Source organism: Sus scrofa, chromosome 9, assembly GCF_000003025.6.
Source record: "Sus scrofa isolate TJ Tabasco breed Duroc chromosome 9, Sscrofa11.1, whole genome shotgun sequence".
Classification (NCBI taxonomy): Eukaryota; Metazoa; Chordata; class Mammalia; order Artiodactyla; family Suidae; genus Sus; species Sus scrofa.
In genome coordinates this window covers 21,716,478-21,733,945 of record NC_010451.4, presented here as the reverse complement: position 1 = coordinate 21,733,945, position 17,468 = coordinate 21,716,478, and the positions used below count along the sequence as shown (strand labels likewise).

The 17,468-nt window shown below is 37.9% G+C and overlaps 1 protein-coding gene across 1 annotated transcript in view; it reads left to right on the top strand.

The window, feature by feature from the left end:
• Positions 1–7,318, top strand: part of CTSC (cathepsin C) — a 35,169-nt gene extending 27,851 nt beyond the window's left edge. Inside the window, exons 6-7 of the mRNA XM_003129741.3 lie at positions 4,313–4,444; positions 6,447–7,318. Coding sequence (XP_003129789.1) covers positions 4,313–4,444; positions 6,447–6,949 — 635 coding nt within the window. The 3' untranslated portion in view covers positions 6,950–7,318. The remainder of the gene's footprint in view (positions 1–4,312; positions 4,445–6,446) is intronic.

Here is a 17,468-nt window from a genome sequence, read left to right as displayed (position 1 = left end):
TAGCCAACAATAGTTGGAGAATCATTTATATAATACTCTGGTTTATTATTTTTTTTTTTTTTTTTTTTTTTTTTTTTTTTTTTTTTTTTTTTTTTTTTTTTTTATTTTTATTCTGGTTTATTATTTCTTAGCTCATTTTGAAGATAATTGTGGTACGCATGACTGATTTGTATAAAGTGGGTGTAGTATTTGCTGTCTGGAAACATTCTGATTAGTGTCTTCTGAGAGGATTATAAATTAATAACACCCAAAGATAAATTGTTCTTCCCTTTTCCTAAAAATTCAGTGATAATCAGCCTCTTCCACTTCTCAGTATTCACCATCAACTCTTCAATTCATCCTCACTGAATTCTTGCAAATTGTTCTGAATGTATAGAGCTTTGAGCAGGTCTTTTTTTTTTTTTTTTTTTTTTTTTAATTATATTTGAGTTTAGTTGACTTACAATGTTGTTTTAGTTTCAGGTGTACAACAAATTGGTGTGTGTGTGGTGTGTGGTATCTGGACAGGAAAGAATGAAAAAAAAGAAATTTGAAGATAATTGAGAAATGAATGGAAAGTCAGTTAAAGTTCTAATGTTAAGAGAAGATTTAAATTTGTTCTGTCTTCAAACAGGTTTCCTATCCTTATTGGAGAGGATTAAGTAAATACTGCATGTCAAGTGTTGATTATTGAGGGTCTGGCACAGGTTACTTCCACTGTGTTGCAGTATCTATAAAGTATCTAACATTTTAGGATTTTTTGTGTAATGGCTGAGGATAGAAAGACTGATAAGGCTTAGTTCTCCTCCTAGAGACTGCGTTTTAGCCAGATGTGCAAGCAAAATATTAAAATACAATATGATAACTGCTTTAATAGAATGTTTTAAAGATTCATTAGGAGGAGGTTCAAAGAAAAGTTTAGTTCCATTCACTTCCCAAAAGATAAGATTGATTAGTGATAAGATAATAATTTAGGGAAAGGAAATTAGACTTTCTCAAGCCAGATTGTTTAACAACAGTTTTCTTGTAGCTGGTAAAAGCTATTATTGTCTCTAATATTCCATATTCTTTGAGTGTTATAAATATGATTTGAACAGACATGGGCAACTTAAAAACAGAGGGCTTTGAGAGGTTAATTGCTTTTAAATTGAGCCCTCATCTGTAGCATCTTGTCAGATGCTTGAGAAAATAATGTACTTTAGAGGTTCCTCTTTTAACTTCTTTTTGGTTTTCTGTACTTTAAGTTGGGGAAAAGATTATTTTCTCTTCCTACTAACTGGGCTACTTGGAAATTTCCACTAACTTAAGTACACCAGTGTTCTATATAACTGAGAATTCAAAATTACCCGAGGTTAAGGTAATTCACAACTTTTCTCTATTCAGAGAGAAAATGAGATTAATGAAAAAAATATATATATATCGGAGCACAAATGAATTCTTACCTTTAAATAGGTTAACATCTCTAAGCACCAGCCTCATAGCTAAGATTTATTTTGATGTGTGAGAGGGAAGAGAGCTAGGAAATGCAAAGAGATGGACTTTCTTTGTTCTTCCAGCTGTGTTGTCTTTATTTATTATAGTATCTTCCAGAGAGAAGGGGAGTGTCTTTCAGGTCACATTAATTAGGAAATGCGGAGTTTTTTCCTAATGTTTAAAATATAGTTCAATTTTGTCTTGTCCTAACTGCTGTTTACACTGTTAGAACTGGAAGACAGAGGCCTTAAACTGTTCCCTCTGTTCCTTTTACACAAAAGATAAAAAGAAATGCCAAAAGGTCAAGTGAATGGCTTCCCCCGAGTCACACAGCTGAGTGGGAAGGGAAAAAACTCCTAGTTCAGTGTGTTCTCCACTGTTAGAAAGTGGAGCTGAATATAGTTAAACTATGCGAAGATCACGTTATCTGTCTGAGGTTGTGGAAATTGAATTACGACAGAGCTCTGTCTGGGCCGGCTCCCCTTCTTTATTGCCCTGTAGTCTTAAGAGATAACAGTTCCTTCAGAATCTAGACTCTGGCCTTGACTTTTGAAAAGAGGCATTAATTACCCAGGCAGCTGACCTTCTGAGAACTGCAGGGGCTTGAGGAAGGTTATCTCCTTTCTTCATTCCTGTGATTTCTCCATTAACAGAGCACATTCTGAGCCCTTGAATGTACATGTGGCCTGTCCCTCTCATAATGCTCGATGGTCACTGATGAGGGTTTAATGGTTAATAACAAGAGAGATTATTTCTGTGGCTGCCGTGGACTGAGATGGTTTAATGGCCAAATGGGGGCCTTTTCTAGACTCATTTACTGTCACTCATCTAATTCTTTGGCATTCTGTCATTTGAAAGAGAGGTCCTAAGGACAGTATTATTGGATTCTGAAACAAACTGTACAAGTTATTTTGGTCCACCTAGTAACTGAATGACAGGGAAGGGAAATTTGAAAATTCTTTAAAGCAGATACTGATCTACAAATGGAAAAACAAACCAACCAACCAACCACTACTTCTGCATTAGGAGATATTTAGATGTTTGCATCAGCTATCCGTTAGTTTTGTGACTTTGGACAGGTCATTGCTTCTTTCTGAACCTCAGTATACACATTATCAAGTGAGTAGGTTGTACACTAGGTGAATGCCAAAATCCAAGTCTTCATCCCATAAATTTAGGTGATCTCTCAGTAGCAAAAGCAGTATAGATAAATCTGAGATGTTTATGGAGAGAATTTGGGGGAACACCAGAAATGGCAGAAGTTGAGGGCGATAGAGCTCTAACCACTCCAGGTCTGGGCCCTGTGGTATCACTGAACTTAGAGAAGGCTCACTTTAGGATCCAGGGTTCTACCTCCCTTACAGCTTAAAAACAAGTAAATGTTGACTAGTTCTATTGAAATAACTTTTTTTCCTGGATATAAATATGAATCTCTCTGTTCATAACTTGATTCTTCTTTCTACAAAGATGCATTGAGTTCCTTCATTACATCAGGCACCAAGGTAAAGGAAACAGATTTCCTATAAACGCTTAAGGAAATTCACGATATAGTTTGAGGAAAATGTTATTAAGTCATTCAAGTAGAGTTTGGAATATTGGATGCTGAGCACTCAGGGAGGGACATGAATGAACAGTTACCTGGAGAAGGAAAAACACTGCCCCTCATATTTTTAGAATACTTTTCTGAGGAAATTACTAAATTCAGATTTCTTAAAGAGAACAAAGATGGTATTCTCTTTATGTAGAATGAGTTTTTTGAAGTGTAATATTGTCTATTCATTTATCTTGCTTTACGTGCATAAGGAGAGTGATCACCATTCAAATAATTTGGTAACTAATATCTTAGTAAATTGAGTAACAAATCAACTTCATTTAAGATATGCTTTGTACAAGCATATCTCCATGTTGAATTTGTATTAGTGGCAGAGGTGAAAGAAGCTGTATAATAATACAGATATTAAAATTATGTTCATTTCTTTCTAGAATTGTAACAAGTGAAGTTCCAGTTTTGTTATACACATGCCATATTTTATTGTTTGTATTTCTTTTACTCTACATATTGAAGAAACATTTAAAAATAACATTTTTCATATAAATTACCTCATAGTATAATATTTTTTCTTCTCCTAAAATAGCAATTGTATTCCTAGCAAATGCTTAAGTGTATTTATTTTGTTTTTGCCAGACCATCCAGGTATTAAATAAAGCTGTTTTCTTTTCCCTTCTCCCCTACCTCCATCCACCTTATTTTCAATTTACTTTCACTGCCTCCATCTACTTTGTATCCCTACCTCCTTATTGGCCACCTTAAATACCATATCCATAACTACAATGATCTCTTTCCTTCTCTTACCCTGGTTGAATCCAACTCTCTACAATAATACAGCCATACCTGAGCCATTCTTAGGGTTAACTCCACCCAACAAGTTGCTTTGGAAAATGCTGCTCTGGAGATATTTAAAAGCTCAGCTTATATATACCCTTCCATAGTTTTTTTATGGCTCAGAATGTTGCAGATGTAAATTATTAGTTTACTATTAAGAATACTGTCAAATGCTTTTTTCCCCCCCCTCTCAAAATATTCTTAAGGAAAGCCCCATATAATAATGTTTGCCTTTTGATGAAAAAGCTGAAATTTTATTGTTTGCCTTATTGCTTGTAAGGTCAGTGTCAACAGTATTTGCTGACTGAATCTTCTTTTATTGTGCTTATCCTTATGGATAAAAATAGCAACACTCAATATAAATATATTGATGTATTTCATTCACTCAGGTTTTCTATGATTCTTTTTGAGTGCTTCAAAGGTTCTCTTGGGTTATATATACTTATTTACATATACATATTTCTTTTCCATCACCAGCATCTTGTGGGAGCTGCTACTCATTTGCTTCTATGGGGATGATGGAAGCAAGAATCCGTATACTAACCAACAATACTCAGACCCCAATCTTGAGTCCTCAGGAGGTTGTGTCATGCAGCCAGTATGCTCAAGGTTAGTGTTGTGTCTCAGCTCCTGCTTACCTCTGTGTAGTTGGCCATTGTTGGCAAAGGCAAAAGGATGGGATAGTAGAGAGAGTGCACTGTCTGCAGTCAGAAAACCTGGGTGCAAGTTCTGCCCTATTACTTTTTTTTTTTTTTTGGTTTTTTAGGACCACAGCTGTGGCATATGGAAGTTCCTAGGCTAGGGGTCGAATTGGAGCTGCAGCTGATGGCCTAGACCACACCCACAGCAATGCTAGGTCCAAGCTGCATCTTCACCTTACGTTGGAGCTTGTGGCAGTGCCAGATCCTTAACCCACTGAGAGAGGACAGGGATTGAACCTGCATCCTCCTGGATACTAGTGGGTTCTTAACCAGCTGAACCATAACAGGAACTCCCTTGGCTCTCTTACTTATTTTTGACTGGTTTCTCATGGAATTCACTGCACCATCCACAAAATGTCAAGAATCTGTATATTCTGAGAAAAGCACAAGCTCTTAGGAGGAGCCTCTTACATACATTATTCAAAAGGCTCAAAACCCGCAAAGAATAGCTATTGTCTTATTTATAGACAAGGAACAGACATGAAGTTGTTTTACAGTATTTTGAAGGCCATTCAGCTTCTAAGCATGAATTTCAGTTCCAAATAAGGTCTCATTCCAAAACCTAGTTCTTATTAAAATCATACTAACATTGGTTTCTTTCCAGAAAGATTTAAACATTTTGTACCGAGGCTTTTAGAACAGGGCATATGTAAGGTATGTAGAAAGCCCAGCTGCTGTTGATTCAGGAAGAAACAGTCTCATGATTTCAGCCACTAGAAAGTTTCTCGTTGACCAGTGAAACTGCTGATAAATGATTATTTGTTGTGAGCCTTTCATTCTTTCTGAAATACTAATTAAACACCCACACTGTGACTTCTAGGCCCTAGGGACTGTGAATTATCAAGACAGATCCTTGTGAAGCTTACAGTTAAGTGAGGAAAACAGAAATTAAATAATTATAAAAACAATGAAGAAAAAGTACAGGCTTATGGATATATACATATTTAGATAGATAGATAGGCATAGCTCACTTTACTGTACTTTGCAGATATTGCAGTTTTTGGTTTTTTGTTTTAACAAATTGAAGGTTTATGGCAACCCTGATTTGAACAAGTCTATCTGACATTTTTTTCAACCGCCTTTGCTCACTTTTTATCTCTTTGTCACATTTTGGTAATTCTTGCAATATTTCCAACCCTCCCCCAGCAAAAAGATTATGACTCACTGAGTGCTCAGGTAATGGTTAGCATTTTTTAGCAGTAAAGCATTTTTAAATTCAGGTATGTATATTGTTTTCTAGACATTGTGCAAACTTAATAGACTACAGTACACTGTAAACATAACTTTGAGATACACTGGGAAACCCAAAAATTTGTGTGACTTGCTTTATTGTGTATATTTATTATGGTGGTCTGGAACCAAACCTCAGTGTCTCTGAGATAGGCCCGTAATAGGGCCAGGGCTGGAGGAGGGATAGGGGGACCTGATTTAGAATTTTCTGCAGGAAGTGGTCAGAGGAGACTGCCTTGAGGAAGTGTCTGGCTATTTAATAATAACAATTACAGCAAACTTTTATTGCTTTTACACAAAGTAACTAATTTAATCCTATCAGGAAAGTACTACTGTTACCTATTTAACAGATAAGTAAACAGATGTGCAGAGAAATTAAATTCTTCACACAGTTTTGGATATGAACCTGCACAGTCAGACTTCAGAGCCTCCCTCTTAACCACAAAGCTACCTTTCACACCAGATGATGAATAAAGACCTGTCTAATAAATGGGACAGGATAGTTAGCTAGACAGCTGATAGAGAGATGAATGAAGTAGTATTTAAGCTAAGAACAACTTCTAGGGGTGACGTAAAGGATAATTAATTCATGGAGTAGAAAAGAAAAATATGAAAGGGGACCACTTTCTCCTGTACTTCTTTCTCATAGAGGGTAATTACTGTGTGTTATTCATTCTCAGGCTGTGCAGGAGGCTTCCCATACCTCATCGCAGGAAAGTACGCCCAAGATTTTGGGCTGGTGGAAGAGGCCTGCTTCCCCTACACAGGCACGGATTCACCATGCACAGTCAAAGAAGGCTGCTTTCGTTACTACTCCTCTGAGTACCACTATGTGGGTGGTTTCTATGGGGGCTGCAATGAAGCCCTGATGAAGCTTGAGCTGGTCCATCATGGGCCCATGGCAGTTGCCTTTGAGGTCTATGATGACTTCCTCCACTACCGCAAGGGGATCTACCACCACACTGGTCTGAGAGACCCTTTCAACCCCTTTGAGTTGACCAATCACGCTGTCCTGCTGGTGGGCTATGGCACTGACTTGGCCTCTGGAATGGATTACTGGATTGTTAAAAACAGCTGGGGCACTAGCTGGGGTGAGGATGGTTACTTCCGGATCCGCAGAGGAACTGATGAGTGTGCAATTGAAAGCATAGCGGTGGCGGCCACACCAATTCCTAAATTGTAGAGTGTACCTCCCAGCATTTCATACTGACCACATCAGTCATCAAACGAGACTGAGTTATTCACAGACTGTAGACTTTTACACTTAACATTTTCAGATTTCAGATAGATTCCTATGAAGATTTGTGCTTTAAAATTAAAACTGCCCTTATTTTAATATACCTTCCCATCAAACACCAGCACGTGATTAAGTGAGATTTTTGTGGATGATGGTGAATTGTAAGGTAATGAATTTTGAGAATCATTTGTAATTCAGATGCTATATTTTAAAAAATCTATGTGAAAGTACAGCCTTATTTTTAAATTGTATAAACCATGAGAAAATATGGCAATGATTATTAAAATAAAAAACCTTTTGTAAATATTCAAGTGATATGTATGTATTATAGAATGTATGAAGTGCTTAAGAGAAATTTTTACTTTTGATCCTTCAGTTATATTCACTTGTCTCACTTATGTAGATACTTTAAAAAGGAAAAATCACTTCAGGGTATTTCAATTAAAAATAACAAAATTATGAATCTTTACAATAGGAGGTAAACTCAAATGTCTAGTGAATGCTAAGATCACCTCCTGGATATCTGATGAGCCAGAGATCATAGAGAAACAGGAGTTTTGATAAGAGTCCGGATATTGGTTACATCTTCCTATGGTGTGTCTTGCATTTGGAAGTATTGGTTAGCCTTTGTTGGGTGAACAGTAATAGCTTAATTAGCAGAACACTAGCAGTTTAGATTTGGTCAGATCTTTGGGATCTCCAAGCAATATTTTGTAGTGATAAGAGGCTGAGTAAATACATAGGATCCATTAGAAATGGTAGATTAGGCAAAATTAGGCAGTCACAGCTCTAAACCATAAAGAACCATAAGCCTTTTGGAGCTGAAAGAGACCTTAGAAATCATGTAATCTAAGTTCTTCTTAACCAGAAAAAAGAAACTAAGGCTTGTAAAGAGAGCAAGTCATGCATCCAAGGTCACACAGCTGGTAAATGGTGAGTTGTGATTAGAACCTAGCTTTTCTAGGTCTGGCTCTCCTTGAGTGCCTCAGACACTGAATCGCTGCACTTTCTCCCAGAGTGTCCAAAATCACTTGGGGATTCTAAGTGCATACTTGGAAATTTCACATTGACATGTTAAATCCTAAAGTTTTATCTTAAACCTCATGTACTTTTACACTGTAATTCACTACGATGACATTTTTACTCTTCTTAAACTGAAATGTTATTCCAGGAATTTGTCTTGTGTTTAAAGTGTGGCTTCTTGGGCCTCCTGGCACCCTGCCACATACATTTGAGTTTTTCACCATATGATGACAAAGAAGCAGACACTGAATGGCAGGCATAGCCAGAGTCCTTATTACTTGGAAGGCCCCAAGGAGGTATATTTTCTTTGCTACAGACTGAATGTAATTAGCATCCTACTTTGTGCCTAGCCTTCTTGGTACATGAAAGTGTAAACAAACTTTGAAATCAAGCAGGAATTTATTTTTCACTAAAATTTATAAGCTATTACCTGTCAGCTTAATAGCTAAGATTTTATTTAACAGATGGACATGAGCTCATCCTCTGGTTTCTACTTGGACAGCAGTCAGCTGATACATGTGAGAGCAAGTCCTGAAGGAGAAGGGCACCCATGCTTTTGCACAATTTCATGAGGGCTCTGCCTGGGCTCTAAAGGGAAATTATTACTTATATCCCTCATTAAATACTTTAGGAAAGATTGAGGACTAAATAGAGATATAAACTTAACTGGCAATAGGAAGCAGGTCTCATAAGAATGATCAGTTGAGGACAAGCAATGGTTTGAAGAGGCCCTGTTTTCAGAGGGTGCAAGCAGGACTGCCCAGACAGCTTGTTACACTGCCCTTCAACCTGCATTTTTCTGCTGTGGGAGGTCTGTTTTTCCAGTTGCTCTGCAAAAGAAAGATCATCATCTCATCCATGGTGGCGGGATTTATCCAAGACATTGAATGGAACATCATGGTTCCTTCAAGCCATGTGATTGAACCGTTAAGCTGTACAAAAAGTAGCAAGTTTCATTTTCTAAAACTTGTTTATGTTGGTGTTAACAGAGCATATAATCAAAACCTGTTGAGAAATTGAGCTCTGGGAAAAAAAAAAAAAAAATTGGGTTGGGAACTCTGGCTAACCTCCCAAGGACACTCCTAGAAAAGCTACAGTGGTAATGTGCATGGATGACACCACTGGCCACAAAGAAAAACTACGTTTAGCTGGGCAGTCTAGCACCTTAGTGCCTGAGTAAGATTTCTGGCTCTGCCACATGAGCTCTGAAACCTTAGGCAGTTACTTAACCTACCTTCAGTTTCTTCATTCCTCAAAACAGAGATAATAGTATAGATAGCTCTTACTGTCTGAACTCTCCCTAAACACTTGTCATTGCAATAAAGGAACCAAGTGGGGTTGCACTTTTTTTTTTTTTTTTTGTCTTTTTTAGGGCCGCACCCTCAACACATGGAGGTTCCCAGGCTAGAGGTCAAATCAGAGCTGCAGCCACTGGCCTACACCACATCCACAGCAACGCCAGATCCGAGCCGTGTCTGCGACCTACACCACAACTCATGGCAACGCCAGATCCTTAACCCACTTGTTGTGAGACATGTTTTTATAATATTTTCTTAGCCTCTTCGCTGAAAACTCCATCTTGTCCTTCCTTACTTTGTCCCGTCTTCCTGCTTGAGAAACAGTCAGTGATGGTAAATGACTTAAGCTCAAGAACAAAGACCTAAGGGCATGGGTTATTCGCAGGGTCAGCTGAATGAGGACATAATACATTGGTGTAGGTGCGATGGACCTGTGCAGATTGGCACACCATTTGCACAAGCATGATAAGTCCTCTAAAGAATAAGAGAAAGAGGAACCTCATGGCCAAGTGGTTTATGAGTGGTCCTTAACAGAATATGATTAGAAAGGAGAACCAAGGTGCAAACCTAGGCACACAGGGTTGCCGCAAATAGGCATGCCTTTTGTGGAAGCACAGTGAGGGTTCTCTGAAATGCTGTGCATAGATAGCTAACTCAAATGCTAATGATTCTTAAATGCCCAAAGTTTACAGTAAAAGTTTAACCATCTACCAGCTAAGTGACTTTTAAAATAGTAAAAGAACTTATAAAAAAAAAAAAAAAAAAAAAAAACTATACCCTGCACCTACAACCCCCTTTTCACTTGACATAATCCTCAAGAGCACAATAAAAGCAGTGTGGTTTCTTGAGGCAGGGCTCTTGGTCCCTGAGACCTTGAGTCCCCCGGTTCCCACCTTTACTTAAGATAAATGTCTCTGTGTCTTGTTTTATGTTAACTTTTTATCCTTAAGTTCCATAGCACCCGTTCTTCAGCCCCATACTGCTGAGTGGTCTCAGCACCTACTGAGTGAGGCCAGGGACGGAACCTGCGTCCTCATGAATGCCAGTCAATTTCTCTTCCGCTGAGTCACAACTCAAACTTCTGCTGAGCACTTTTGAGTGACATTATTTGCTTTATTTAAAGTCATGCTTTACCCCACCCCAAGTGGGTAAACTAATGTAAACTCAGATAATGGTTTCCCTGGTCATTCAAGCTTGCTCACTGAATTCTGACTTCTAACCACTGACCTCAGGAACTAACACATTTGGAAAGTAAAGGATATATGTATCCACTTCAGTGAGTTCAGAGGGTTAAATGCCTTCATATAAGAGAAGTATGTACAATAGTCCTTGGAACTTAGTAAGGAGTATATAAGTATTAGTTATTCTAGTCACCTTTTTCTAAATTTAGATTGTAAAATAATCTTTTGATAAGGGGAAGCAGCTAAGTTTTAGTCTATTAATCAGTAAGCTCTACTCTGAGAAGGTAGAAGGGCTTTGGAGATTTTTTTTTAAGGGAGAAAAGAACCAACAGAGGAACATGGCACACACACACACACACACACACACACACAAAACCCAGAGAAAAATCTTTAAAAACTTGACAAATTACGGAGGTGATTTTGATTTTCTGTTACAGAGGTTTTTACATTCCCTATCACATCATTGCTTCTGCTGCTGCCTGTGTGGAAAGAGTAACTGTGAGAGGCCATAAAGTTTAGATGGCTACAGCAGAGATGAAAATCAGGGCCCAGCTAAGAGCAAGTAACTTTGAAGAAAAACAAACAAACAAACAAAAAAACTAAAGGTTAAACTAAGGTTGTAGCAATTTGATTTTCCTAATCAGAATTTCAGGATTTTCCTATTAGGATAAGCATAACATATTCACATAACAATAGTGCTAGAAGGGCATCTAGTCCACTTGTGTCATTAAAATAAAAATGGAATTAGCAAGGTGAAATCACATGCCTGGGGTTCCAGCTAATAAAGATAATCTAGACCCCAGAATGTCAAGAACTTTCTAGTATACCTGCTGCCTCCCAATTAAGAAAAATGGAGAAAGAAATATAAATGCTATGACACAACCTGACCTTGTTTTGTAAAATCATTTCTAAGATCCTTTCCAGCTCTTAGAAATCCTATTCTCATCTCCTGGGGGCAAGCGATAAATACTATAAGATTTAACAATGTGTGGTGGTTTGCAAGGTTTAACCTAACAGTATTCCTCAAAATAGACTGATGTTTATATTTAACTGTAATAAAGATTTATGTTTGGCCCAAACTAAGTAGAAACTTCCTGACCAAGACTGGAGAACTTCAGACATAACAAATTCTTTAGCTCTGATCGGAAGTGTATAGACCTCTAATTGCATATTTGGTTATGGGTTAGTTAGCTTTTGGACCTTAGTTTCATTAGCTGTAAAATACTGACCTCACTGAACAGTAGTTCTGATTGAAAGTGGATTTGCCTAAAACTGCCTGGACTGTGAAATAACTGAATCCTCAGCAGACCTTATGGCTGTACTGCACAATGTCTTCTTGATGATAACAAAGTGAAATTGCTGGAGGTAAACCAGCCCTTGTACAGTAAATGGAACATATGCCTTTGTTGGTGTCTTCCTTTTTCTTTTCAAGTTCATCAAGTCCCTCTACCTCACATGCTTTTTAAGAGCTAGCAGAAGAAATTTAACTTCTCCTTTTCTGATTTTGAGGATGTGATGCTGATACACTTTGATTTTGAACTTTCTGTCCCAAATGGCAGTTTGTTTTTTGAAATTCAATTCTATAGATAGTTAAATAAGGTAAGACTGATAAACTCCAAACTCCCCAGGTTGAGGGGGAAAAAAAAAAAAAAGGCAAACTCGTTTCTTCCTGTAATGCAAAATGTCTAAAGAGATTGAAATCCTAGCAATCAATTGAAAAGAAATAGGTTGGAGAAACAACCTTCCCCTGAGGAAAGAAGGAAAATGCCAGGAAGCTAAGGTTGTACATTAAAGTAATCATTGAGATGATTGTTTTTTTCTCATAATGTATTTTCTGCAGCTTCAAAAATATTGAATAGTTTCAGTGAAGCGTAAGATAAATGATAGAAAATGAATGCTTTTAGTATCAGGTTTTTATACCCATAGTCTTTTGTGGGGTTTGCAGAGAGCTACAAGAAAGCCTATGTTTCTTTTAGGTAACTATTCCTGTGCCATCATAAGAAATGTGCAGTATTCCCAAGAGATAGCAGACACAATTCCAGCTCTTCAGACTAAAATTCAACAGAGTAATACAGGTGTGTTTATGGAGAGAAAGTAAACAAAATAGCATTGTGCCCTTAAAATATCATGGGTCCTGGAATCAGACCTTTGCTTCTCCAATATTTGTAAGTCAGACCTTAGTCCAGTTACTGAACAGAATTTAATAACTCAGTATTCATGTGTGAAAAGTGATGCCAATATCTAGGAGATATATATATATTCATTCAAGGGTTGTGGGAAGGTTTAAAAGAAGCCATGGCTCTTTACATGTCACCTGCCTTGTTAAAAAAAAAAAAAAAAAAAGGATTTAAAGTGCTTTAAAAAGGTAAAGATGCAATACAAAATAAGTTAAAAATAAGTGGGCAAACTGAAGTAAGAAGATAAAGGTAGAAAGGTAGGATGTGGCTGTGAATAAAGTCAGTACAGAGTCTAGTGCATTACCTGACATAAGGACAATCATGCTTCAACAGTAGTTCTCAACCAGAAGTGATTTTGGTCCCTCAGGGGACATTTGGCAATGTTTGTAGTCATCTAGGTTGTCACACTGGGAAAGAAGATATACCCCATAATGAAGAATTATCCAGGCCCAAATGTCAACAGTGCCAGGGTTGAGAAAGTCTGCACTACGACGTGCTAACTCCTCAGTTTACGCTTTCTTCCCTACCGCCAAATGAACGTTACAGACTTTGGAGGAGGGAGAGAACTCTGAGGGCTAAGGTTATTCTAGAGGTTTCCAGAACTTGAGATAAACTTTGAAGAAATACTATTCAGAGGTGCAGTAAAAGACATGCAAGATCCAGGGAATGGGGGCAAACTGAAGTCATGAGAGAAGGGCACTGCCCCTCAGTTTCAAGATGACAGGCCACTTTGCAGTAGCCCTTACCCAAGAGGAACCCACTGATATAATTTTTTTTAAGTACAAAACTTATTAAATACATAGTCATGACATATAATTAGAATGGGGCTCCTTGATGAATCAGAAATTGGATAAATCCTTATTTTATAAAAGGAGGAGGGGAGCAAATGGGAACATAGATTGGAGGCCCATGTTTGTGAGAAAATTCTGCTATTGAAAAAGAACACACCATTTCAACCCATCAAACATTTGATCAAGATAAGGATAAGAAAAGAGGCTACAGTATCTTTGCTTACAAAAAGCATTTACTTGGGATTTGAACCCAGGTCTCTACCTTGTAGAACCACAGCTCTTAACGACTCTCTCTACTTACTCTCTCAAGACGTCCTTCCTATGTCTTGTGGTGTGTTGAGGTCCTGGTCCCTTTTACTCTTCCTTGTCTTCTTGTAGGTAACTATTATACTTGCTCAAGCCCTGAGAGATAAGAAGATGCCTTCAGCATCTTAAGTCAGGGTGAATAAAAGGGTGGTCTCAGAGATAGAGGTCAAGTCCAGAGAGGAACAGTGAGAAAGGGATGACCTATCCTCTTAAACATGTTGCATTTCAGCTGACCACTGCAAAAGCAGGAAAAGCTTTTCCTTTCAACAAGTGTTCTCACCAGAAATGTGAGACCTATTCTTAGAAAGGATTTGGCAAACCTGATAGTTAGCAGGTTTACAACAATAGCTCTAAGCTCAAAGGGAAGATATTTTCTGGCAGTGCATCCGGCCCTTCGGGGAAGAGTATTTTACTTAGAGTGCAATGATAAGGAATGTATTAAGGGCAGCAATGTCCTTCTGATATAAAATAAAGAAGAAAGATGACTGAGGCTTTTTCTACTGGATTCCGTGTGCCTTGGGACGTCAGAAGAAAAGATATCAATGCAGGATGGGTTCACAGAACACATCTGAGTTCCCAGAAAGTTTAAATTCGATTTAGGCACTCAAAGATCTCTTTCTATACATTTGAACTGCCCAACTGTTGGGCTTTTGAAGTTTGGGATAATAAAAAAAAATTCAAAAAGGAAGAGCTCCTGCAGTTTTCGCATACATTTTATTGAATTCAGTTCAGAGCCCTTTAACATGAAGAGTTCAGGCTTTGGCAAGCATCCAGAGAGGCTCTCTTAGGGGCAGCCAATCTGTTTTTGTTTTGAAACAATTTTGCACAATTAATCATAGCATTATTTATAGTTACAAAAAGTTGGAAACAACCTAGAGCCCCAAGAAATAGGAGATATATCATTTATAGTACACAAGTTGACAGTATATTATACAATATAAAAAATAGCTATGCCACCAATATAACAATATTAAGAAATGTTTATGGTATATGTAGAAAAATAATACTATGTTTTGTTACATAAAATGCGAATCGACATGTGAGCACCTTCAAAAGGTCAGGAGGGTTATGAATAGCTAAATTTATCTCCTTTATTGGTTTGTTACAACAGCTATGTTACAAATAACAGAAAATCTAATCAAAATTTTCATCACCAAGAAGCTCTCACATAAATATGCTCAATTCTTCTTCCCCTCATAAAAAAGCCATCAACTTTTAATCCTACAGCAAATATTACATTATTCTTTCCTTCTTTCAAGAGATAAGCTTCTTGTAGGCAGCTTTTTTTGCCTTCTTTGTGTTTTCTCCTTAATCTAATGAAATCTGCCTTACTTTCTTGAAACTGTCCACATCAAGGTTAAGCAGAAACACTGTGTTACCAAAAGCTGTTTTTCTTTAGCTCAGCATTTGATATTTGATCATGCCTCCCTTAACCTTGCAATGCTCAGAGTTCAGAACTGTTTCTTTGTAGTGCCCTTTTCAGCCTTCTGGTCCTCCACCCACTCCTTGATTTTCTAATTTCTCTAGCTTCTGTACAATCCCTGTTTCTCATCACTACACATATCTCAAGTTGAGCTTTGTCACAGTCAACATATATTTTTTATATGCTGGTGGATCCCAAATCTAGCCTCCATTTCCAGAGCTCATGTATTAGCTACTTATTGTGGCATATCACACTGTACAAAGACTTGATACTTTAAACCAACACGCATTTATATCTTATCATTGTTGTGGTGGAATCCAGGTGCAGTTTCACTGAATTCTGTGCTTCACGGCTTCTCACAAGGCTGCAATTAGGTGTCAGCCTGTGGGTTGAAGCCTTATGTGACTGGGGAAGTCTCACTTAAAGATTGTAGGCAGTATTCAGTTCCTTGCAGGTTCTTGGATTAAGGCCTCAATTCCTTGCTGGCTGAGAGGACACCCTCAGTGCCCTACTTACTATACCGGCCTCTCCAATATGATGGCTTGATCATCAAGTGTGCAAGCTGTGATAGCAAGAGGGAATTCACAATCTTTTAATCTAATCATGGGAGAGATATCTCCTCAATGTTCCTATATTCTATTGGTCAGAAGCAAATTACTCAAGGAGAGTCTTACAGAAAGCCTGATATCAGGAGATGAAGATCACTGGGGCCATCATAAAGGTGCCTACCATAACTTTATTTATTTATTTATTTATTTGTCTTTTGTTGTTGTTGTTGTTGTTGCTATTTCTTGGGCCGCTCCCTCGGCATATGGAGGTTCCCAGGCTAGGGGTCGAATCGGAGCTGTAGCCACCGGCCTACGCCAGAGCCACAGCAACGCGCGGGATCCGGCAACGCCGGATCGTTAACCCACTGAGCAAGGGCAGGGACCGAACCCGCAACCTCATGGTTCCTAGTCGGATTCGTTAACCACTGCGCACGACGGGAACTCCTACCATAACTTTAAATCTCCCTTCCCACTTACACTGAAATGTACAAGTTCCATAACCAGCACAAAATGCACAAATCTGTATACATCATCGTTTTTCCTTTTCCAAAATAAGCACATTTCCATCCTTTCAGTTACTGGTACCTTCATTCATCAAGTTTCCAAAATCAGAAACCTAGGTATTATTATTGATTTATTCTTCTTCCTCACCTGACCATTCTAGTTGTAACCTCCTACCCATTCTAATTCCTAAATACCTATTAATACATCTGTCTCTTCACATATCTGCCTTAAACTATCATGATCTGTAATTTGCACCACTGCTATATCCTAACATACCTTCTACTTCCAGCTTTGTTCTCTTCCAATCCTCACCACAGCAATGCTGACAATGTCACATCTCTGCTTAAAATTTTTAATGGCATCCCATAGCTCAGGACTATTTCAAGGTGGACAGGCAGGTAGTATACACATTTTAATTCAATAAATCTGTGGTTTTCATAATGCAAACTACAGAAATTTAAACCTAGCAAAACCTTCTTGGCTGGCATGGATACACAGAAATTGAGTGACAAATATCATGAGGGAAATAGTTTTCTATCTGCATAATACCCCAAACTCCTTAGTCAGAAGAAAGTGATGTAGTATAGTGTCTCAAACATGGGAGATATGAACTCAAAACAGTTATAACTGTTTGCAGTTAAGTGCCATCAATTTTCCTTTAAACATTATCATTTTGCAAGCCTGAATCCCTTGAGGATATTTCCTATCAAATTACAAAGTCCAATTATATAACTTCCAGGAATTTTCATTTATTAAAAGTTTCATAATATTTCTCAGAAACTCAGGCCTATTCCAACATTTCAATCTCTCAGAGTCTCTGCTAGCCCACAGGATGACAATGTAAGAACAGGAAAATGTTTCTGTCAGTCTTAGCAAAAACAGGGAGTCGTACCTATCAGATCAGAACTCTAATTCCTCCCCAGACCATATTCAATTCTAATTGTTTGGAATTCCACGATATTATAGTTAACAAACCTCCCGCTCTTTTTTTATTCCTGCTTTGACCCTGGGGTAGGGATGACTAAGAGTGAAAATGGCATTTCCAAATCAGTTTTAACATGACTGGTTGTTAAATATTTTCCCAATTATTTTTCCTAGAAGGTGCTGATGCCATTTCAAAAATGTTCATCTGGGACCTGTCTATGCAGAAGCAGACCTGGAGTGCCTACTATAGACTGGAGGCTGAACACCTGCACTTATATTAATCCGCGCTG